This window comes from Danio rerio, chromosome 11 (assembly GCF_049306965.1).
Source record: "Danio rerio strain Tuebingen ecotype United States chromosome 11, GRCz12tu, whole genome shotgun sequence".
NCBI classification, from domain to species: Eukaryota; Metazoa; Chordata; class Actinopteri; order Cypriniformes; family Danionidae; genus Danio; species Danio rerio.
This window is the reverse complement of record NC_133186.1, coordinates 18511623-18536418: the sequence shown is the minus strand read 5'-3', so window position 1 is coordinate 18536418 and position 24796 is coordinate 18511623. Positions and strand designations below refer to the sequence as shown.

Sequence of the window (24796 nt, the reverse complement as noted above, 5' to 3'; positions counted from 1 at the left end):
AAAACATTTGATTTTACTCTCTGATGTTCAAAAAAATGTATATGTTATATATGCATTAAAAACAGTCAGGAAAAAAAGTGTATTATGTAAATTGGGACCACGAGTCCACATATATGGACATAATTTTTCTTTAAAAGTACATTATATCAAAAGATGATACTTAGGTTTTCATTCTAATCAGGTTTCAATAAGCCCAAATAGTAAAGAGAAATAAGAAATGCACGTGCAAAACACCCTGGGCCTTAAGAAAGAGAGATTGATTTTTGATTGGCTACAAAACCTCTGATACCCAATTACTTGTAATTAAACAAACTTTCTAACAATGGTAAGTCTTTAAATTGCACTTAAATAGCTTAATGATATCTTCCAAAGTAACTTGTCATCATGGCAAAAGATAAAATATATTAGGTATTAGAAATGAGTTGTTAAAACATTTAAAATGTGTTGAAAGAACTCTTAAACAGTACTTTGGAAATATTTCAAGAACTTAAATTTCACAGGAGGGCTAATCATTTTGTCTCTGTATAAACTTACCTGCTTCCACTAACATAAAGCTCATGAGATGTGCAAATTAATTTTGTGTTTATGATTTAAAATTTATTTAATTTGAGTTTTTATTCACATATACAAAAAGGGCAAAATTAGTCTTTTTTACTCTTTCTCAAATATTTTATACACAGTATTTCCAATTAGATCGTGTGAAAGTGTTATTTATTTTTGTTTGGCTGGAAAAAATATATTATAGAAATTATATATATATATATATAGAAATTAATTATTTAAAAATTAAAAAAGGTGTTAAAATATCTTAAACAGCACTTGGGAAATGTTTGAAAAATTTACATTTTTTAGAAGGGCTCATCATTTTGTCATCAATTGTATAGAGACTTACCTGCTTCACACAAACATAAACCTCATTGGTTCATGAAGCTCAAACATCTAGTGAATACCTTCCTCTTGAACTTCGGAGATTAAATTTGACTGATCATGTTTATGTGAATAACAGGGTCAAGTCTAGATAAGATTAGGCAAGGGCCGGTATAAGATTTTGATGGTAAGAACCTTGAATAAAAATATTACAGTTTCACAGTATTGTGATTACTACTCTAAAATATATTCTTTGAGAAATATTTAAGCTATTTTGGAGCAATAAGCATGTCAGGCTAAATAATTAATATCATTTATTGACCTCTGCTGTTTTCATTAGTTTCAAAAACACAGATTTCTTTGCAATTTAAAATGACATCTTTGGATATTTTTTTCTGCTGAAGATACTGTTGTCCTAAAAAATGTAAATAAAAAATCATGCACACACCTTAGCAGAAAATGAAGCAGAAAAAAACAGCTGTATATCTTGAAAACGATTATCGTCCCATGCCTAAATAGGATATGACTGCGGATATGCACATCAATATGGCATCATTTTTGTGACGCTATATATCCATAATTCATATTTTTACAGTACTGTGAAGGTTGGGTTTACGATTGGGGTGGTGGTAGGCATTAATAACATACAATTTATTAGGTAATTTAATTTAAAAAGTACTGTGTACAACTGCTGTTTTACATTACTGTGATGGTTGGGGTTTAGGGTTGGGCTAGGGTTAGATGTTACAAAAATATACAATAAATGGGAAATTTTATAAATAATGTAAATAATTCTCTTCAACTTCCAGCCACAACTGTATCTGATATTGCAAAACCTGAATTAAAGCTTAAATGAAATCTGGTCACTGTGTAAAGTCCTTTCTCTTCAGAACACCTTTAAAGCATCACAGTTAATAGACAGCTTTTTATTTAAGAAGAAGCAGTTTTAAAGTAGAGGTATTATTAAAAATACATTTATTTGTGTACTGAAGAAAAGTCAATGATGACAGAATGTTATTTTCCCAGGGATCCAGTCTTTTAATGCAGATTCAAAGCGTTTTTTCCCAAGTTTAGGTTTAAAGTAAAGTAAGATTATTGTTTTTCTAGTTTGCTGTTGATGCCACCCTTCAAATCCACAATCTGTGTCTCTTTATGGCTCTTTAGAGTCTCTTGACACTTGTGCCGCTTACAAGTTATTTGTAAAGCAAATGATTTACAGTAGGCACACTGACAGATAAATCATGTGTGAAAGCATGTCAAGAGCTCTCTCAGAATAGACAGCTAAAATACCAAATGCCGTTTGGGTTAAAGAGGACAAAATGGTCCTCCAGGAGTAGTTGAAAACTCATTTGATTGGATTGCTTTAATAGAGCAGATGCTCATGCGGTCAAATGTTTTCAAAGGATGTGAGCTTTCTTCTTTAACCTATTTTTCTTCTCACACATTGTGTTGTTGAAGAACAGTAGTATTTATTATTATATTTTTTATGTCTGATAGTTCTAATAATTTTAGAAAGGATAATAATAATAATAATAGCAACAACAACAACATAAATATTGAAATTCTCTCCACTTTTACATAGTTAAAATATTAAAAATTACAAATCAGAATATTAAATATTATTATCGACTACATATTATTTTCACTTTACATAAATAAATACAAATTATAGATTTATTATTTAGACTATAAGAATATGATATAATATAATATAATATAATATAATATAATATAATATAATATAATATAATATAATATAATATTTAAACACAATATAATATAATAATATTATAATAATCACAGCAAGAAGGTCACTGGTACAAGCCTCGGCTTGGTCAGTTGCATTTCTTTGTGAAGTTTGCATGTTCTCTCCGTGCTGGCGTGAGTTTCCTCTGGGTGCTCAGGTTTCCCCCACAAGTCTAAATACAAGCGGTACAGGTGAATTGGGTAAGCTAAATTGTCCATAGTGTATGTGTCTAAATGAATGTGCATGAAAGTTTCCCGGTGATGGCTTGCAGCTGGAAGGGCATCCACTGCGTAAAAACATATGCTGGATAAGTTGGCGGTTCATTCAGCTGTGGAGACCCCAGACTAATAAAAGGACTAAGCCGAATCATATATTATATTATATTATATTATATTATATTATATTATATTATATTATATTATATTATATTATATTATATTATATTATATCCCAATGATCATTGTCCCTTTAAGAAGCAGTGAGAGTAAAAGGAGGGGGCGCGGTTTCTCACTCTGGGTGGGAAAGATAGGCGGGGCTAAGGCGAGTTGACTGACAGCTGGGCCCAGGCAAGTCCAAAATCGCAGCGCCTGAGCGCTCCAAAGCAGCCAATGAGAGCCAGAGCCTGGCCGTCAATCATGCCCCAAGAGCCAATTGTAAAGCAGAACGAGGGAATCTTTATCACTTCTGATGTATCCAACGTGGGACGAAGGAACGTCTGGATAAAAAGAAAGTAAAGTCCGGGAGGGGGAAAACAAGCGGTGGAAACGGTTAGAAGTGCGAGGTGAATTTGTAAATTATCAGAGTTTTCGGACCGTACAACGAGATCAAGATAAAAGCTTCCCAATTCCTTCAACCGCGCGCTGGAAGGAGAGAGTGTACGAACGAACGAGAGAGCCGCAAAGTTCACAACAGTCGGACGGCTTTACTGGAACTGTTTCTCTTCAAAACTGTTTTATTGTTTTTACTTGACTGATCGTGGAGTCGCAGTTTGGATACTTTGTAAGAAGAAACGAGAGCCTCAAACTTTTTAAAGAGTGCGGTTTTCCCTGTGGAAAAGTTTCTTTAAAGCGCCGATGATCCTAGATTTTCCTTCAACGCGCTCGTGTGGAGTTAATGGACACGATCTACTATGTGTTTACTCTTCGTTATAATGAATCCCTTAGGATCAAAACATTATAAGAAGTTCAGAAACACCGTGGACAATTTAAACTCCTCAAACTACATTTGATTCAGTGGATCGCTCTTGCCAAAACAAAGCGCCCGTCTATCCCCCATACAGACCCCCTTTTCAACCTTTTAAGGACAACTGCATTTAGTTTTGGCTACTGGACAAGTTTCTTGTATTGCCTCGTCGTGATTCACCTTTGATTTACTTACGTGGTGCTGCAGAGGAGATTTTTTTTCAAACTGTGGGACTGTTTTCAAGTTCAGGGCAGATGCATTGCCCGAAAGCAACGCAGTATAATTTGATAGTACCGCTGGGTAAACAAACAACTTAATGAAGGCGAATTACTCGAACTCTGAGAAACTCAATAAGCTCGAGCTGTCCGTTTGTGGATGAGAGAGATCAGTCGTTAAGCGCTGAGACAACTGGATACAAAATGGCGGCGTGGCTGGGACAGATGGGATCACTTTCATATCATGTGTTTTATTGGCTTTTGACGCTGGAACTGTTAATCAATTATGGCGCACCGTGTCCTCAAAACTGTACGTGTACGCTTGATACGACCGACTGCAGTCGTTTGGACATGACTGATGTCCCTCAAGACTTGCCAAAGAGCACTGTGCATCTGTAAGTACACAAAACTGTCCAGTCCGAACCAAATGCCTTGTTAAACACCTAAACAACACGCTTTCAATTACTAAACACCAAGCTAAAGTTGTCATTTGACGAAACAATGGCTCGTAAGTCATAGAATATCAAACGACAAAAATGCCAATTCTAAAATTGTCTCATAAATAATATAAGACGTTTAAAATTACCTTGAAGTACTGACAGAGGATTTTCTGCCCAATAAAATCATAACAAGGTATTGGTTGTAAGTAGTCTCTGGCCTGGTTGTGTGACCTGCCAGGTTATGACATGCTAGTTACTGTTATAAGTTTGGAAACTCTGACAGAAAGTTTTGGGAGGCCTACTGATATGAGTCAAAGTCATGAAACCACAACTACAATCACTTAAAGTAATATTAGTCTTTAGTATCACTTTTTACAATCTAATAGTATATAAAACTACGTTTATAGTTTAAAATAAGAATTCAATTTCTCTTCAGTTCCCAGCAAGATTTTTGTTTTACAAAAATCTGTTTTAGAATATTTGGTATCTTTGTCATGTCACCTGGATATCACACTTTATAACAAGCTTGCAATTTATTAATAATGCAATTTTCCCTGCTGTTTATTTGCTTAATTTTAAATATTGTAGCTTAAATAGTCTTATTACTTAACTTAGATATTAGACTTTCTAATTCACAATTCATTAGACTTTCTAATTCACAATTCATTAAGTAATTACATAAAGTAATTTTGAACATTAATCACACATTTATAAGTTCTTAGACTAGTCTAACAAACAGACAAACTATAACGTTTATAATGATTCAATATCTATAAAATGTTGTGTATTAAAATTGTATTTAATATTTCATTAATAGACTTAGTTTAGATTAAAAACTTGATTTATTAAGCATTTCTTTCACTTGTCTAAATCTATGACAGGTGTCACAAGTTACACTTTTCCTCAGGAACTTTTCATAAACTTTGCGGTTTTGTAAGAAAACATTTTGCTTTTTACATCTTATATGGACATATATAAATCATAGATTATGATTTAAACTGTGTTATTGATGTTTTAAAGCGAAGATGGCTACAGAGCATTTGTTTCATGGTTAACATTGCAAGAACTCACATTTTAAACATTATTTGTGGAAATCATCATGCAGAGAAAGGACTCCTCATATTCAGCTTTTTCCCTCAAACCTGACATCACTTCTAAAGATGTTTTTTTTTGGCATTAGGTTTGGCTGTAATGTATCTCTATGCCCTAGACAAAGTTACCGAGGTGTTATCTGTTTGTATGTTCGAGATCACAATCATATAATTTTCAAAGGGAACGATTTTACAGCCCAGTATTATCTTTAACACCTTTACTTCATGTTTCATCACTGCGAAGATACCCGTTTTGTTTGTCGATTTCACAAAGGCAGCTCTCTTACTATTCTTGGCAGGTTTTAAAGATGATTATCGCACGCAGGGTTCAACACGGAAACATCATCTGAAATCATGAGCTATTTGTTTTGCTTTCTATGATTCGATTTGTCAAATTTGAGTCTTGCCTAATGTGCTAGGTATTTAGTTGGGTATTATTTCAAATAAAGAGAGAGAGAGACACAAAAACTACATCAAATTTGAGGACAAAAACATTGTTAGTTATATCAGGGGATGGTTAGCATAATCGTTGTTTGTCAGATAGGAGCATGAAACAATCATTACACATGATATCAGGGTTTAGATGGGAATGATTGGGCAGGTAGCTGTGTTGATGTTCTGGCTCAAGGACTGTCTAACCTACTGCTGAGTAATTTGACCTGGTCTGCTTGAGTGCTTTTAGTATGTGGCTCAAGTATAACATTTTATTACAGAAACTGATTTTGGTGGGTATCTAATGTAATTTATTTCAGAGCAAAACTTGAGATTTGGCTAGAAAAATAGTCAATGTAGGACTGGAGTGGATGGTGAAAAGTGGACTCTTTACCACAGGTGGTTAAAAAAATAGTAAAGGTTAGTGATATCAGAAAAAAGAAAAGTTATTGAATCCTTTCCAATATGACCAGTAAATGGTATCACATTTTATTTCACGTTGACTCACTGCCAACTTTAATGTGGGCCCTTTTTAGAGAACAATTAGTTACAAAGTACCAAATAAATACATTAATTCCATACTACTCTGTTAGATTAGCATGTTAAACCATTTAATGTGTTTCTTTCAGTATCAGAAGCTGTTAAATGATGTTGGCAGAACAACAGTACTTTTATTGTTAGGCTTCAACGGTCCGACAGGCGATGCACATTTCCTTTTGACTTGCCTTATATATGATCATAAAGCGTAACCGTTTTTAATATTCAAACCTTACTGACACCATCAGTGTTATCCCGAAACAACTGGCTTGTGTTGTTAACTTGTGGCTCGTTTTCCCTCGAAAGCTTGAGGCAAATGTGGTCTGTCGTAAATGCTGATTATTTATTTTAATTAATCCCTACAACAATCCCTTTTCACAAGTCACTATTCATGCTTTTGCACGCCTTTCTGGCAATTCATAAGCAGACAGGAGCTTGCTATTGTGTGACATCCAAACCTGTTGCTTGCATAACCACACGCTCAAGGAGGATCACGCAGCATTTCCATGAAATGTAAGGCAGGTTCCAGCATCTTAATGTACCTTAATCGCATACTCTATGTTGACAGATCCAACAGAAGCTGGGTTTTGAAGGGCCAGAAGTATTTTTTTAGGTTGTCCGTCTGCAATATATCAATCAAGAGCAGAAAAGGCTTTGGTTGGAAAAAAACCTGTGGACATGGCCTGAGTATAAAATCAGGTCTTAATACCTTCCAGTTGTCCAAATAGTTTCTCCATACTGCCCATTTTCTTCTTGCTTTTTATTAATGGTTCCCCTGTGGCTTGCAGAGGCCTTGATGGCGAGTAGGAGGCAGTGAGGTGTTGGCATCACCAACTTGCGCGTGGCCTTTTGTGGATTTAAGTTAACTTTGATATATGGAATTGGTGTGTTGTGTTCACATTGTATTTGAAGAGATAAATTAGTCTTGGATCGCTTAGCTTTCACATTGTTGTTTTTTATTACATATTTTGCAACATCTTTTTTTGTGGTCTCGCTCAGCTTGTCTGGTGCTCACCAGGATTGGATGGGAGAATTCACACTTATTCAGACTGAGTGTAGACCAATTTAGGAAATATGCAGTGCAGTTTTGGGTGTAGTTACAATAACAAGATAGGGTTGCATGCATATGATATTGTTTCAGCAACGATATTGCAATGTGAGCATCTGCAATAGTCACATTGCAAGATATGCAATGTCCAGTCTGAATTATGGTTGAACAGGAGCCACAGAACTGTATTTAATTACCGTATTTATACAGAATTTACATGCATTATGCCAAAAATAATAATTTTAGTCTTGTTTCTAGTCTACATTTCAAATAGGGCTGGGCAGATAAACCAATATTATATCGAATCGTGATAAAATGTATGTCAATAACAATTGTAAGCTCTGGAATTTTTTTACTCTGTATTAATCTAATAGCCAATCACACAACAGAAATGTGCAATAATGGAAATCTGAAAGTGTGTTGATATTAGAGATGCACCAAATTTTCGGCCACAGGGAATTTTTCGGCAGAAAATATGTTATGCCACTTAATGGACCCTCTAATTTTTGTGACTGAAGTCATTGTTGGGATACTCTTTTATATCTGGAAGCATTAACAACTTCTATTAAAATATATCTTGTTATTGTTCAATATGGAAAACAATTATCCAGATTGCATTTTTTGCCATATTGCCTAGCCCTAATTTCTCAAAGCAATTTTTTTTTTACCATTTTTGTAAGTAGTTTTAAACAGTTAAATAGTTAATTTGTACTTACTTTACTTATTTAATTTTGAATAGGAATGAGGCAAAGCAAAAAAAAAGCATTTTTTGCGTTGTGATTTAATAAATTTTTGTACCTGAATACTGTTATACTGTACACCCATCAGAAAATCGTCAAATAGTGCTATTCAAACTATCTCGTGAAACTTTATTCATATCCAATGTTTATCGCCCCAAAAAAAATCGCAATTTCACATTTTTTCCAATGTTGTGCAGCCCTATTAAAAAGTGGCTAGTTATTGTAATTAAATTATGTTTCCATTGATATTGTAAGTAACAAATTACTTTTCATTTATAGGTCATTTATAATGTACTTGCCTATACTGTAAATAAATTCAACTGTTCTACATAAATTCATTCAGAGAAGAACAGTAATCATACTTTTGTTATACAAATATATATTTAAAGTAATTCTGTTTCAGCTAAAGAAGGTAACATTAATAAAGATGTTTCCACAATCAATTGAGTAAGAAATTAATATGGAATAAATGAAATATAGTGTCATTGCTGTGAAATTATATTTTTCTATGCATAAGATATTTAACATTTTTATACATTTTTTTGACAGCTAAAAGGCCCTATTTGGTTCAGATTTAAAGAGTTTAATTTAAAAAGTAAAATTTCTATTGTCTATGATTTTATGTAATAAGTTAATTCTTGAGTAAGTTACTTTTAAGACTATGTAATCTGAAAAGTCATTTAAATACAATTTTAATAATGTAATTAGTTAGAATTTTTATTTATTTATTTATTTTTTTATTTTTTTATGTAACCTACCCAATACTGCTGCACTGTCATTCCAAACTGCCCGTTCATTCTTCTGTGCAACTTGAAAGTAGACTTTAAAGAATGATTGCGACCATTGACTCCCATTGCATGGACAGTGACACATTTGTCAAAATATGTTCCACAGAAGAAAGCCTGGTTTGGAATGACACATTAGGGGAGTAAATGATGACAGAATATTCATTTTTGGGTGCAGTAACCCTTTAACCTGAGCGCGGAGGAGACAGACGAATTAAGTGATGAATGTTATGAGTAATCATATTGGCTTTACCGCTGCACTACACAGCCCTCCAAACTCTCCATCTGCAAATTTGAAAAAGTCGTCTGAATTCCTCACAAACAATTCTCCTTTAAAAAAAACGTTTCCTGCATCCAATCCATCTGAAAAAATGGCAAAAACAAAATGGAGCGATTTTAGGTTTGATTACGGAAATTTATGTCCGTCTTTTGGTGTTTAACAATTCAGAATAAATGAGATACGTTTCTGATTAAACAGCTATTTGATTTGGTCTGTTTATGTAGTGAAGCTGTAAAACCGAGGTGATGGAAACAGTTTGGCTTGATATAACGAGCTGCATGAGTCTTATTACTCAGAGTAAACTACAACGACCCTTTGGTGGCCCTCCTGATTGTTTTGAAAGCCAAGGGGGTGGTGGTTGGTTTGTATGTGCAACCTGGGTTGCCACATGTGTTGAGTGTAGTTTGGTCCCCTCTTTAGGGTTAGTAAACAGCCTACCAGATTTTTCTCACCACCTTAAAAGAGGTTGGATGTGTTGTTTTTTGTTTAATGCATTGTGTGGGAGCTGGGCTTTTCTTTACAGCCCCTGTCACCTGTTGTGGAGCTGCTGTGTAAACCTGAATGTTAAGGGTGCGGTGCGTATTTGGCCTGGCTACAAGAGTTAGTTCAATGTGACGGTCCATTGGTTTCCATTGACAAAAGTTCTAGATCTTGATCTCCTTCTCAGACCCATTGTTTATTCTTTCAACGTGTGGAAACCAGTCAGCAGTATGTCATCAGCAGTCCAACTCGTTTTGATTCTTGCTTGTTTCGTTATCTGAGCAGTCTGCTTTATTAATCCCGTTGCTGTAGAGTTTGGTCACGTTCAACAACAGCAACTCGCGTTCTAGATTTTTTGACAGCATAACGCATAACACATGTAAAAAGCTGAGTTGGTTTGCTCCAGGTGTGTGCAGCGTAGCCTGGAGCGGAGTTCGCTTGCGTTATCGGATTGTGAGTTAAAGGAACACCTCGCCATGTTTAGCTTGGCCTGAATGGCACAGAGGTTAACGGCACCTTCTGTTAGCACTGCTCTTGAGGAGTTTCCATGTGTTTGAGGACTTTTTATTCGCTGTTTTATGCCCTCGCTAATATGTTAGCATTAGGTTGCTTTTTTTATTCGTCTATGTGCTTCAATCATAAAGCTAGCCATTTAGCGTTTAGTGAATATCTTGCTAAATAATGGGTGAACACAATCTGGACCAGTTTAGATGAAGACAAGCATTGTTATGTCTCAGTTGGGGGGAAATGGCAGCCACACTAGAACCAGAATCGAAATTCCAGCAGGATCAAACAAATATTCCAGATTCTCTTTCTGTTGAGACACATATGAGCACCTCCTTCTCTCCCCTCCTTTGTTTAAGTGTCTAGCAAGTGATGGATGACTCATCTGTGAATTCTGTACATCTGGTAAGAGTTTGGAGATCTGGAAAAGACATAAAAAATGCAAGTAAAAGAAAGGGGAGGGGTGAGAGAATTGGAGAGGAACAGGCCTTATAGAGAACCCCCAGCACATTTGGTCTCGAGACTAAAATCACCATTTAACATTCTGTAGAAGAGTTACTGACAAACTACACCTCTTAACCTCATGCTGCATATAGTTTCCAGACGTTTTGTGCCATTATGTGAAGGCATAGGGCTGCTCGATTATGGGAAAAATCATAATCACGATTATTTTTATCATAATTGTAATCACTATTATTCAAAACGATTATCAGTTGAAGTCAAAATTTTAAGCCCTCCTGTGATTTTATTTTTTATTTTATTTTTATAAATATTTCCCAAATGATGTGTAACAGATTCAGGAATTTTCACAGCATTTCCTATAATATATATATATATATATATATATATATATATATATATATATATATATATATATATATATATATATATATATATATATATATATATTTTTTTTTTTTTTTTCTGGAGAAAATTTTATTAGTTTTATTTCAGTTAGAATAAAAGCAGTATTAAATATTTTGAAACCTATTTTAAGGTCAATATTATTAGCCTCCTTAAGCAATATATATTTCTGACTGACAAAGATAAAAGAAATCAGTTATTAGAAATGTGTTATTAAATCTATTATGTTTAGAAATGGGTTGAAAAATCTTCTTTTCAATAAACAGTAATTGGAGGAAAAGTGTCGCTAATAATTCCGGAGGGCTAATAATTCTGACTTCAACTGCATATATACAGTTATTTTCCTCCCTGTAACTAAGGAAAGGGAAATAAATACAAAAGAATAAAAATATGATTCATTGTAAGAAAAACACTTTAGCTACAAAAGTCCTTCAGTCAAGAGCAGTGAGGGATTTTCCCCTTTTGTTTAATTAATGATAAAAACAGTCAGCTGCAGGAATATTGCGCGCTGTCACTTTAAGAGCAGTACAGTTCTGCTTTATGGTTTCACTTTCACATGTCTTTTGATTCTCAAGTCATTTGTTTTTTACACAACTGAGGGTTAATATTAATAATCATTAAACACTGCATTTTGACGCAAATTTGCTTTTATTTGACCATTAAAACTCTTTTAAAAACATGAATGATTTGAATATACATCAATGAATGATGTGCATCCCGTGCTGCAAAAGTTACATTACAGTACATGCTTTTAGTCATTTTCACGTGGAACTGAGAGCAATAAATGTGTACAACTGGAAAGGAGATGGTATATGATGCAATAATTGTTTTATCTTGATTAATGTTTTTTCATAATCATTAGAAACCGAAATCGAAAATGCATTTTCACTAAATTGCACAGCCCCCTAGCATAGAGGTTTATATCTAAGATCACAAACATTTATGTTTGCTATCAGCATTCTTAAATCAACCTTTTTTAGCATGCTTTTTCCATTTAGCTGTCGAGTTTAAAAATAAATAAGAATTTACAATTACATGTTTCCAGTTGTATAAATATCACTCTTGTGTTGATGGTTATAGACAATACATTATTATTATTATTATTATTATTATTATTATTATTATTATTATTATTATTATTAGGGTTTTAGGCGATTTGGCCTAAAATCAATATCTCTATTAATTGAACATTTTAACTTGATTATGATTAATTAATGATTATTTTATTTCTTACTTTTTTTTGCCCTCATAGTACTCTAACAAGACAATGTGTGCACATATTACAAGTAAGAGAGTTTTTTTTAGTGAAAGGAGTATTACTTGATTTTAAAATAATTTAAGGAAACACACTATCTACTATCTATGAATGTTTAATTCATGTTGAACAACTTAAATTAAAACCCATATCTTAGACAAACAGACACCTTTTCCTTATAAAAAATGTGAAAATAAATAACTTGCACTGTTGGAAACAAAATTAATTGTTATTATGTTTTTCATATTAAAAGTAGAAAATAAGCAGTTTCTCTTCTAAAAAAAAAAAACTTATTGTTTACTCTTGTAAATCTTGTAATTAATATTTAACAATGCATTTATTGAATCTTCTGTAAACAAATATTTTAATGTAAATCATAATTTTATTGTAATAGAAAATATGCCATCTAAGGGCTTTTCTGGCGCAGATTCCAATCATCGTCAATGTAGTGCAAAGTATAATTAAATTTTTTTGAGAGTTGCACAGGTATATGGCCGCACGAAGGCTGCACTCCACACCTGTGCATTTGATGCAGAAGTATGAATCAGTCTTAACAGAGCTGGTTCACATGACTCCACACGTGGTAGGAAAAGTAACTGAAAAAATTGACTTGGAAAAATTTGATCGAAAATAGGTTCTGATGTCGATTTCGATAATTTTTTTGATTAATTAGCCCTGATTATTACTATTATTTATATTTTATATATATATATATATATATATATATATATATATATATATATATATATATATATATATATATATATATATATATATATTGTTGTGATTCATATTTGTATGCCTGTTAAGTTACTAGTTTTGACTTTATTAATAAGCTGAATTGTTATTTTTTTATATATCTTCATTATATATTCTAATATAAATTCTAAAAATTTAAATTCTTGATGAAGCTATATTACTTTTTGTGTGTTTTTTCATTAGATTTTTAAAAAAAGCTTTGTGTCTATATTTTAGCTTCAGTAGTTTTAGTTTTTGAAAATGAGAAACTGAGAAAATAAAAATATATTTTTAAAATATTTATTTTAGTTTCACTTTTGTTTCTCTTTAAAAAAAACAAAAAAACAACTGATTTGTACAGAATTATGTAAGTTTGACCTTGCTCCACATTAGCTCTAACATTATATTTGGTATATGCTTTACTGTTTATACTGTATATGATGAATATACCATTTGCATTGATCACTCATGTTTCCGGGTGAACTCATTGTGCAATTACTCCAAAGTTTTCTTTTCTGTTACGATAATAAACTTCATGCAGGGTAAATTGGTAATCTAGCAATCGCTCGTTCTGTTCTCTTTGAAGTTTTCTAGAACAATCTGTCACAATCTGGTATGTAACTATGCAGGACGTATTTACACTCCCTGTCTAAACTTAGGGTTTTCATTATATGATAAAAAATGATCAATTGCAACAAATTGGTATAATCATGTGCGAACATGTCGTACTTTTGCCATTCTTTTATTCATCCTGGCTCAGCTCAGGACTCAAAGAATACCTTTTCCTCCTGGTTTTGTCATCTACATTTAAAAAAATGCATCTTCTCTCGAAGTCAAACTTTATTCGTCTTTTGTTTGTTTCCTTTTTTCCTCATATTTAGATTCTTTCTCTCCAACTGTGTAACATTCACTTCCTGACGATATTTATCTCACGATCTCCACACTAGATTCGATACTTTTGCCCCCTTTTTCTCTGCTTTGTTTGGACTGTCCACAAAAGCTCCTTGCTTCACTATCAGTGGTGTTGCTGGGCTGTAAATGGTCTTTATGGCAGGAAACCGAGAGAGAGAGAGAGAAAAGCACAAGCTGTGTGTCTTCAGAGAAGCAAGTGTCTGTCCGTCTGGTCTCTCCATCTCTCTTTTGCTCAGCGCTGTGACAGAAGAGTTATTCTTTGACTAGTTTATGGCCCTATGAAACAGGGTGCATTAAAGACGCTTCTGTTTTCCAGCTACATCATAAAGCTCCATCATTGACATCATTTCACACTTCCAGGGACCGAAGTTCACACTCCGCTTATCAGTGATAAAGATAGATAGATAAAGGTTGTCTCACAGCAATTCTACTCACGATATAACCTTTGAGGGGGAAAACTGACATAAACAAAGTGGTTTTATTGTTAATATAAAAGACGGTAACTAGAATATTAATATTAGCTTCAATACCTTATTGAAGCAGCATATCTGAGATTGGTTTGGTGTTGATATATGAAAAGATTTATTGTTTACATTTAAAGAAATGACCAAATAATCTAATAATCACAAAACAAAACATTATATTTAATCATTTTGACCTAAAATCAAAGCCTCAGTGTGTTATTGGCCATTTGTTTGTACTCTTCCTTTTCCTTAGACCATTTCCTAAATGACTTTGACCTTTGTTAGGTGTGAATGTTCACTTACCCTGGTTTCCTGGCATAGGAAGCTGTTGGCCGTTAGCCGTTAGGTTTAATGGAAAAGAGAAAAAATAGACCTCAATGGCTGTTAGAGTTAAAGTTGTATTTACTAGCTTGTTCTAGCTCGGGTAGGTTGGAAGTCATTATTGGGGCTGTAAAATGGTTGAATAGCACATAATTGTATGTAAGTGCTCTCTTCTCACTGAAACTGAAGCAGGTACAGTTTCTGAGGTGTTAGATGATGATTGGATAGTTTCTGAAGATTTACAGACATAGATGGAAAAGCACATTCCACTCAGGGAAAGTGTGCTAGCTATTTTGTTAATGATCCAAATAAGTTTTTCTGGTTTGCTTTTAGGGGTTGTCCTGCAGCACTTTTAAAGGTTTGTTCATTGCTTAATATGTAAAAGGCATTATTTAAAACATTTCTTTGGTATTTCTAGTCTTTTGTTTTGGCATACACATAGCTGTTGTTGCTGACATGGCTATAACATGATGTTTTGGCTATTTTAACAGATTTTCTATGTAAATAGTAAATTTGGGTTGGAAATATTGAAAGTTATGTTTGGAAAAAAATAATTATTTGGATTGAAAAGTTAACGGCAAAAATAATCTTACAACAAAACATTTGTATTTTATTCATTCGTTCATTTTCCTTGGGCTTAGTCCCTGATTATCAGGAGTTGCCACAGCTGAAAGAACCACCAACTATTCTGACATATGTTTTACGCAGCGGAGACCCTTCCAGCTGCAATACAGTACTGGGGAACACCCATAAATTTTCACGTTCACACTCTATGGCCAATTTAGTATATTCAGTTCACTTGCAGTGAATGTCTTCGGACTGTGGGGGAAACAGAAGCACCTGAAGCAAATCCACACAAACACAGGGAGAACATGCAAACTCCACACAGAAATGCCAATTGGCTTAGCCAGCACTTGAACCAGCAACCTTCTTACTGTGAGGTGATGGTGCTAACCACTGAGCCTCTGTGCCGCCATTTATATTTCAATAAATAGAAAAAAAAATTATTTGATTTTTAATTATCCTTAAGAATATAAAGGGATATTTCACCCAAAAATGAACATTTCCTCCCCTTTTTCTTTACACACGTGGTTCTAAATGTTTATTAACTTCTATCTTCTGTTCAAGGTATTTTGTAAAATATTGGGGAAAAAAAACTGCCATCGGCATCTATCATAGTAGGGTTGTCACGATACTAGAATTCGGTATCAATCAATACTCAAATTTTTAAAGTGTCTATTTCCCTCTAACATTTGAACGCTGTTGAGCACATTCTTAAAACTTGATTTGCAATAGTCTTCACATGCTCAACAGAAATGACTGTGATTGGTCAAGAAGGTCATCAGTTCACCGAACTCACCACTGTTTACTTGGTGTAACCACAGATAAAGTTATACTGGAGGGTTTCAAAGCCGCAATTCATCAGCGGATTGCTCGTATGTGAGCTTATAGACAAACTAGCTGATCAACGCAACTTTGAAATGCTCCAATGTCCCTGTATCTGTAGTTACTCTCAGTAAACATAGGTGAGTTCTGTGAACTGATGACCTTCATGGCCAATCACAGTCATTTCTGGTTCTCTCAAGGTTTTTTTTCTTCACTCTCCTATCAGGTGAAGTTTTTTTTTTCCCTCTCCGCTGTCGCCACTGGCTCGCATGGTTCAGGATTGGTAGAGCTACGCATCGATGAATTTGCTCTTCAGTGTTTGAACTCTCAGTAATGATTTTAAATCACACTGAACTGAACTTAAACACTAACAACTGAACTACACTGTTCCAGTTACTATGACCATTTATGTAAAGCTGCTTTGACACAATCCACATTGTAAAAGCGCTATACAAATAAAGCTGAATTGAATTGAATTGAATTTCCATTGAGCACATGAACACATTGGCAAATCAGCTGTGTTTAAGAACACGCTCAACAGCATTTTTCAGCATCAATTGGTACCGAATTCCAGTATTGTGACAACCTTACATTATTGTATCCACAAAGCTATAGAAGGCAACCGCTAGTTTTCTTAACATTCTTCAGTGTATCCTCTTTTGGGTTTCACAGAAGAAAGAAACCTGAAACAGGTTTTTAACCGAAGTGTATAAAGATGACAGAATTTTAATTTTTGGGTAAACAATCCCTTTAAGCATCTTAACTGCTTTTAACATTGAGACATAAATGTCTTTTGGGCACCAAATCACACATTTAAATCATTCTAAAGGAAAAAACTACATTAAATTATGCCAAAAAAAGTCAGCTAGGCCAGGGGTGCCCAAACTCGATCCTGTAGGGCCAACACACACTGGCCTGGGAGTTTCTAGTATACCTAGAAAGATCTTGATTAACGTGTATGTCTATTTTGGTTTGGAACTAAACTACGCTGGACACTGGCTCTCCAGGGTCGAATTGGGGACCCCTGGCCTAGCTGAATTATTTTGCATAATTTAATATGTTTTTTAGCATCACACAATCCTTTTTAGTGATTCTAATGTGTAATTTATCTTTCAAAAACATAAATAAATGAGTAAACTCAAGCATTTAAATCAATTGTTTTAAGATTTACAAACATAAAACTCTATACAAACATAGGACTCTAGAAACTACGAAATAACTCCACTGTAAAACTTTAGGGTTAGGGCAGTCTGCTGTATGGTTACAATGACCATGTGATTTATGCCCCAAAGGTCAGCTCGAAGGTGTGAAAGTTAGTGTTATCTGATAAGATAAAGTGGCTTAAACAAAGTGGAGCGTCTGTGAATTAAACACTGCGATTATATAAACACTCTCATTTCCTTTTTGGCAGGTTAGGGCTAGTTCACTACTCCGAGGTCCCTATTAAGACAGCGGTGATCTAGTCAAATAGGCTATTTTCAGCTGTACAGCAGTAAAACACTTAAATGACTCCTTTAGCTCAACCTACTAATAATTGACACACACTATATTGAGTCTAGATAATTGTAGAGTTGTTTAATTTTGAATATGTGGCTTCTCTTTAAAATTCTGCAGTGAATACAAACATGAACATTAGTCAGTAATCGTCGTGTGAAAAGATGAGATTGTCGGTTTCATTACTCTCGCATTCAGTAGGTTGGAAATGGCTGAAGCAGATTAGCGGTTGGCTGTTTTACACAGCGTACATGATTTTCTCTGCATTATTTGTGCCCCCTGGCAAGGCTCTTTTAAGAAAGCCTGCAATTTTTCACTTTGCTTCGGTATAATTAGGTAATTGCCTTATAGTACAGGACTGCAATTTTGCTGTGTTCACCTCTGTCAGACGATTGCCTTCAGGGCGGCTCACCTTGTGTTATTATCTCCACAAAAATACACACACACACACACACACACACACATAGGCCGAGCCACAAAAGCTTTGTGACAGTTTTTCCTGTTCAGACCAAATGAAGTAGTAGAGCTAGTTTATGTATCGCTTGAATGGGGACAAATTGAGCTACTTAAGAGTGTGATTATTAAATAATGCTTCATGGAAGTACAGTTTTTAGTCACAGTTTATACAAAAAAAGTGTTTGTTGTGTGTTTAAGCTACTTATTTTAAACGAGCTGAAACAACACAATTGCTGAGCATTTTTCCCCCAACAACTTAATTGTTTATGTTCAATCCACTTAAATTTGTAAAATCTAATAAGTTAACTTCATTCATGTTGTCCCAACTTAAATTGATTGTGAGGAACCCAGCATTTTTAAAAGTGTAGTATAGTGTAGTATATCTCACTATTAGGCTTATTACCTGCCTATTATTAAAATATCAGCTGTTTATTAGTACTTATAAAGAACATAATTCTGCATGAACTTAATCTACATCCCTGATTCTACCCAATAAATACTGTGAACCCAACTACTACTGTAATAACTTTAAATAAGCAGCAAATTAATAGTCTACTGAGCTAAAATCCATAGGTAATGGTTTGTTAATAGCATGAAGTGTAACCCTATGTTTTGTGCCTTTTTGGCGCAGTCCTAGATCGAGAGGTACACAACCAGTCTAAATGTTGACTATATTCCATGTCTGCTTTGTGTCAAGTTTGTATACGTACAGCTTCATGGTCTGCGGTTGACAGCTCAGAGTGAGAAACAGACACAATATATAGTGTGTTGGGCAATTGGGGTTTTTTACAGCCAGCTAGCGCCACAAAACTGTCAAAATGGGCTTAACAGATGGAAAAAGAATCATTCAGTTGTTTCTTTCCGAGCGCAGATGAGCTGCTGATTAAAACGCTTAACAATGTTAAGTGGAACTGTATCGGGTGTGTCATTGAATCTTTTGGTCAGGGAGTTAAGGGAGATAATCTGAAAGTCAATAGTTTGTGATTGCAGGAATGAACGGCTTTCTAAATGTATTTTACAGGAAGCCACTTCTTATTACACTTCACATTTGCTCCAATTACTGAAAGCCCAGTTGCTAATTGTTATACTGCGGTTATAGATGTGAAACTATCTAAAATAATGAAATATTTAACCTGTACAGTTTGTTTACAGAATATTTGCTATGTTCTAACAGTTTTTTTTTTTTTTTTTAATATCGGTATAGTAATAAAATAAAATTACATAATACATTATTAAATAAAATCAATGGTAATGCTGTATATTTTAATGTTAGAAAAGATTTATGTTTTATGTACGAAAATTTATGTTTTTATGATTTATGTTAGAAAAGATTTACGCACGTATTGCATGGTTTGCGCAAATCACTCGAACTTCAGCAGACATCCAGTCAGCTTTAACCAATCAGAAGCTTTCTCTTGTAGATAGTGATTATGACATTTCCCAAGGGGATATCTTCTTGTTGACCCCAGAGAACAGTTCATTAAACTGGGCTTGGCTCAGTTGGTAGCATCACTGAAAGCACCACCTCCATCATCCAAGTATAATTTCTGGAGGAGTTGATGAACTCGCAGTGCTGGGTGCAGGTCTAGTGGTCTCAGACATGGCACCAAACGAATAAACTCTGTTTTTCAGCCTTCTTAAAGCATATGAAGCACAGCTACTATCTCAATAAAATCCATGTTAGCCACATAGCAATGAAGCTTAAGTCACCGGAAAGACAGAAGCCCTGCCCGTGACACGAATCCACGTCTGTTGTGAAGTAAAATTGACGCGTAAATGAAGCGAGTAAACTCAAAATGTTCACACATCTTTTTACACATGAATAGCTTGATTTATTTGCGCATTCCACGTGTGGTGTGAACGCAGCATCAGTTTCCAGTTTTTCATATCGTTTATAAACCAAAATAATGTTCTATCCTAACAAAAGACTTCCCATGTAGATAAATCTTAATAAAAAAAGACACTTGGAACTATTTTTGTAGTCCAGGGTCACATATTTGAATGATTTCTAAAGGATTACATGCATATCTATATGTATCCAATAAGCAAAATAAATGGTTTTATTTCACATATTACAAACATATACAGTTTTGTTTCAGTGTCAGTGTTTTTTTACTGTATTTCTGAACAAACAAATGCAGCACTTGAGCATATAAGGCACTTTCTCAAAAACAATGAAAAATTGAGCCTTGGTATTTATTTGGAAAATACCAGTTCAGATTTAGCTCACTTGCATTATTTCCTGGCTTATTTTTCTGTTATTTTATATTCTCTCTCATAAAAGAAAGAAAATCAATAGTCTTCCAAAATACCAATTCAGTCTAGGGGTTTCTTTTAAAAAGTTACCCTCACTATAAACAATTCAGAATAGCGCGGCCCATCTGAAAGGAAAATCTGAGCATGCAGTAGCTGAGGAGCAGAGGAAGAAACCACAGAGCTGACAGGAGCTTTATAGATCACAGCGCCATCAATCTCTGACATTTCAGCAGCGAGAGCAGGAGGCCAGAGCTCTGCCAAGCCCAGTCTGAAGCCTTTAGACGAGTGCTCGCCTGAACTGCGCTGAAATGAAGATGACGTCCTGCTAAAGCAGCCTGTTGATGGTTCTGATTTATGGGCCGTAAGTGTCGATATGACACGTTTCAGTGATGAACCTGACTGATAGACTGTCCGGTGTGTTGTTGAAAGCCTCTGCTGGCACTGGAGATATAGTGAGACCAGAGATTTAGGGTGCTTAAATGAGTCTGCTCGATAATGAAATGCCATCATTTTTACTGAAGGACTCGAGTCTGTTGACTACTCACTGTTTTAATACATTTTTCTTTCTCACTCGCCCCCCTCCCTCTCTTGTCACTCAGAAATCTGAGCCACAACAAGCTGACGGCAGTCGATATGGACATCCTCTCCAATCTGCCCCACCTGAGAGAAGTGTAAGTAGAACAGTCCCCGTCTTGTCACTTAGTTAGTGCTCAGTAGCTGTTTGCATTACCTATTTTCCTGCGCATTTTTAATATGTGCATAATTAAATGGTTGATGGAAACACTAAGGTGTGCGTAAGTTTTGAAAATGTGCATAAAATAACGTATGCACAAAACTGAGTAGGATAAACTTTATTTGATAAAAAAAGATGCACATAAACTACGATGGAAACACTTTTACCTAACAAATTCCAGTATGCGCATTAAAAAAGACATGTGATGTTGTTATAAGAGATCATGTGATGATAAACGTGTGTGAATGGACAAACCAGCAGGCTGATCACACTGTAAAACATCTGAAATGTTGTTTTGGTCTTTTTAAACTGTCTTAACTATTTCAGTATTAGTGTTATTATATTATTAATTAACTCCAGAATAATCAAGAGTGTCTGTGCTGCGTATCTCACACCTTCGAACGTCACCACACGATCATTGCTTGTCGGCACATTGTCTTCTGAGGTGCAGTAATTTATTAAATAAAGAAAAGATTGATCCAGCGTCTTCTACCACAGCAAAATCCGTTTTTACTTTTGATATTTGGCTCCACTTCATCAGGAAGTGACGATTTTGTCCTCTTTGACTTATTGGATGGAAACAATGCTTTATTCATTTATTATGTGATATTCCTGTTTTGTACATAAATTTAATTTGCAACTTTGGATGGTAATAAAGCTAATGATTTCAGAGATCAAGGAAATGTTGACAGAATTGTAAAATCCAGTCATAAAAATGGAATTAGCGGTATATATCGGTCTGTTACAATATCTGTTTGTTTGTTGTATCATATATTGCACCAAAATATATTACGATAAACGATTCTGTCATTTTAAGACCCTTTTATGCTACTCATTATTAAATGCCAGAATGACTATATAATATCATCACAATGCAAGTACACTCTTCCAAAGAACACATCATATTTTATTCTTAAGAATATTTCATTTCATTATAGTCATTTCAACAGTTTAATAATTAGGCATTGGAATCAAAATGTGAAAACGCATATCCTAAATAAATAATAGAAATTATTAACAAAAAAGTGCAAGGTACAAAGTAACGGAGGCTGCGATATCTGCTATCAGATCTATTATCAGTTGCTCCTATATAGCAGGGAATATGGCAGAATTTGTCAAATATTGTAAAAAAAAAAAAAAATAGTACTGACTTTTATCTCGTGTTGCTTGTGATGCTCATGGGCAATTCCAGCATTGCGGTAAAAACTTGAAACATAAATATTTTTGAGGGAAATAAACTTGCGATATGGATGTGACCTAAAAAACTATGCAAGTTTACAATAAACTTTACTTTGTGCCACATAAATTGTCATTTTCAAACTATTTTATTCGATTAACTAGAGATATTTGGAATTGCTCTCATGTTGTTGTCAGCGTTCATAGTCTTATTGTTTGAGGACATAAATCCATGAACTTTATTTCAAGAGCTGATCCGAGAGTCATTTTGTTAGCAATTCACTACTTTACACGAGAAAAGCTATTTTGTTTTAAAATGAAAAACTTTAATGATTTTAAATAACATCAATAAAAAATTATACTAAAATGCATTTAAATATTGCAATTAAGTCCAGAAATAAAACAAAAAGGATTTTTAGAAGAAATTAAACAAGTTATGAAACACCCTACACTGTAAAAATATTTGTTAATTAACAGATTCCATATTTCTTAATTTACAAATTTTCTTTTGTTTATTTGCGGTAATAAATTGCAAAGTATATTGTATAAGAAATGATATAAGGAAAATAAGTCTGTGGAATAACAGAAAAAGTACTGCCATTTTATTACCAATTGGTTTTTGTGCCGTAATTTACCATTGTTTACAATTTACACAACGTTTGTGGTAATTCATTTTGTACCACAAACACAGATCTACACAATATATTACTTCAAACAATTAAAAATGTCAATACAAGTCACTTTTCCAAAGGTTTTAACATCAAAAAGTAAAGATCAAGTTCGCACAATGCAATTCAAAAGCATAAATGCATGGGGAAAAAAACTTGAATTACAAAATATAAAAAATTGTTTATAAATAAATTTTAAGTGTACAAAGTCCAATCATCCTGTAGATATGCCCAGCATTAGCTGTAAATCTGCTCTTGCTTAATCAACTCAATTAGCATGCTAGCTTGAACTTTTCCAGGCCTGTAACAGAATGTTCTAGGGTGGTGTCGGGCCACACAAACTTTATGACCTGCGTTTGTTTTCAGGCATAGATGTCCTTTTTATATTGTTGTTTGGTTCAATGTAAAATGTTTAATCTCAACGTAAGGCCGAGTCAAGCATAAAAACGAGTTTGTTTCTGAGTAAAAGTGGTAGGGTAATGATACGTGTAAAATGTAAACCACATCTACAAAACATTCCCACAGCTAAAGCTCAGCAGAGAGAGGCAATCCAATGAAGTAAATTAAACGGTGTAATAATGTTAATTACCGCCATTAGCCACAATCAGTCATAAATCATTTTAAAGCGTGCTGTCAGTGCTATTGGATATTTAAGTACTTTTGCTGGTGGCTATTGTCCTGAAAGTGGCGGAGATTGGGAATAAAGAGGTTTGCTATTATAAGCGCTTTCCATCATCACCCGACACCAGCCACTAACCTGCGCTGTAAATATTTAATACATCGAGGGACTGTGTCTGGCCCTCAGCCAGACGGCCCGACTTTTGCTCTTTTTTTTTTTCTGTCACTGTCAGAAAGACCCTTGTTTCAAATGAATAAATAAATATCGCTGATGTATTTTCACCAGATATGTGAATTTATAGTAAATATATGCGATGATCATACATTTTTTTTTAAACCCGCTTTCATTTTAATATATTTATTACAAAATAAATTCAATTCATGGATCAGATTACATACAGTTGAAGTCAGAATTATTAGCACCCCTAAATTATTAGACCGCTTTTTTTTTTTTTTTCCCCCAATTTCTGTTTTAAGGGTGAAAAGATTTTTTCAACACATTTCTAAACATAATAATTTTAATAACTCATTTCTAATTACTGATTTATTTTATATTTACCATGATGACTGTAAATAATATTTTACTAGATATTTTTTAAAACACTACTATACAGCTTAAAGTGACATTTAAAGGCTTAACTAGGTTAATTAAGTTAACTTGGCAGGTTAGGGGAATTAGGCAAGTTATTGTATAACAGCGGTTTGTTCTGTAGATTATCAAGAAAAAATATAGCTTAAAGGGGCTAATAATTTTGTCCCTAAAATAGTACATAAAAAAATTTAAAACTGTTTTTATTCTAGCCGAAATAAAAAAAATAATACTTTCTCCAGAAGAAAAAATATTATCAGACATACTGTGAAAATGTCCTTGCTCTGTTAATTATCTTTTGGAAAATATTTTAAAAAGAAGAAAAAAAATCGAAGTGGGCTAATAATTCTGACTTCAACTTTATATACCATATGTATAAATAATAGCATACATTTTTACATTGATTTACAGAAAATGTCAAATCTAATTTAGTGTAAAAATTTAGGATACTGACTTTTTAATCATTTTAATATCTTATTTTAATATCTTATAATTATGCATGATCACTTTTGTGATAC

The 24796-nt window shown here is 33.9% G+C and overlaps 1 protein-coding gene across 4 annotated transcripts in view; it reads left to right on the top strand.

Annotated features, from left to right (window-relative positions):
* The first annotated feature begins 3294 nt into the window (after window positions 1-3294).
* lrig1 (leucine-rich repeats and immunoglobulin-like domains 1) overlaps window positions 3295-24796 on the top strand; it is a 66162-nt gene continuing 44660 nt past the window's right edge. For all 4 annotated transcript variants that reach the window (XR_012387111.1, XR_012387110.1, XM_073916603.1 and 1 more), the window contains exons 1-2: window positions 3295-4406; window positions 21094-21165. Coding sequence is in view for 2 of the 4 variants with exons in the window: in XM_073916603.1 (XP_073772704.1) it covers window positions 4216-4406; window positions 21094-21165 (263 nt within the window). In the remaining 2 variants the exon portion in view is untranslated. The remainder of the gene's footprint in view (window positions 4407-21093; window positions 21166-24796) is intronic.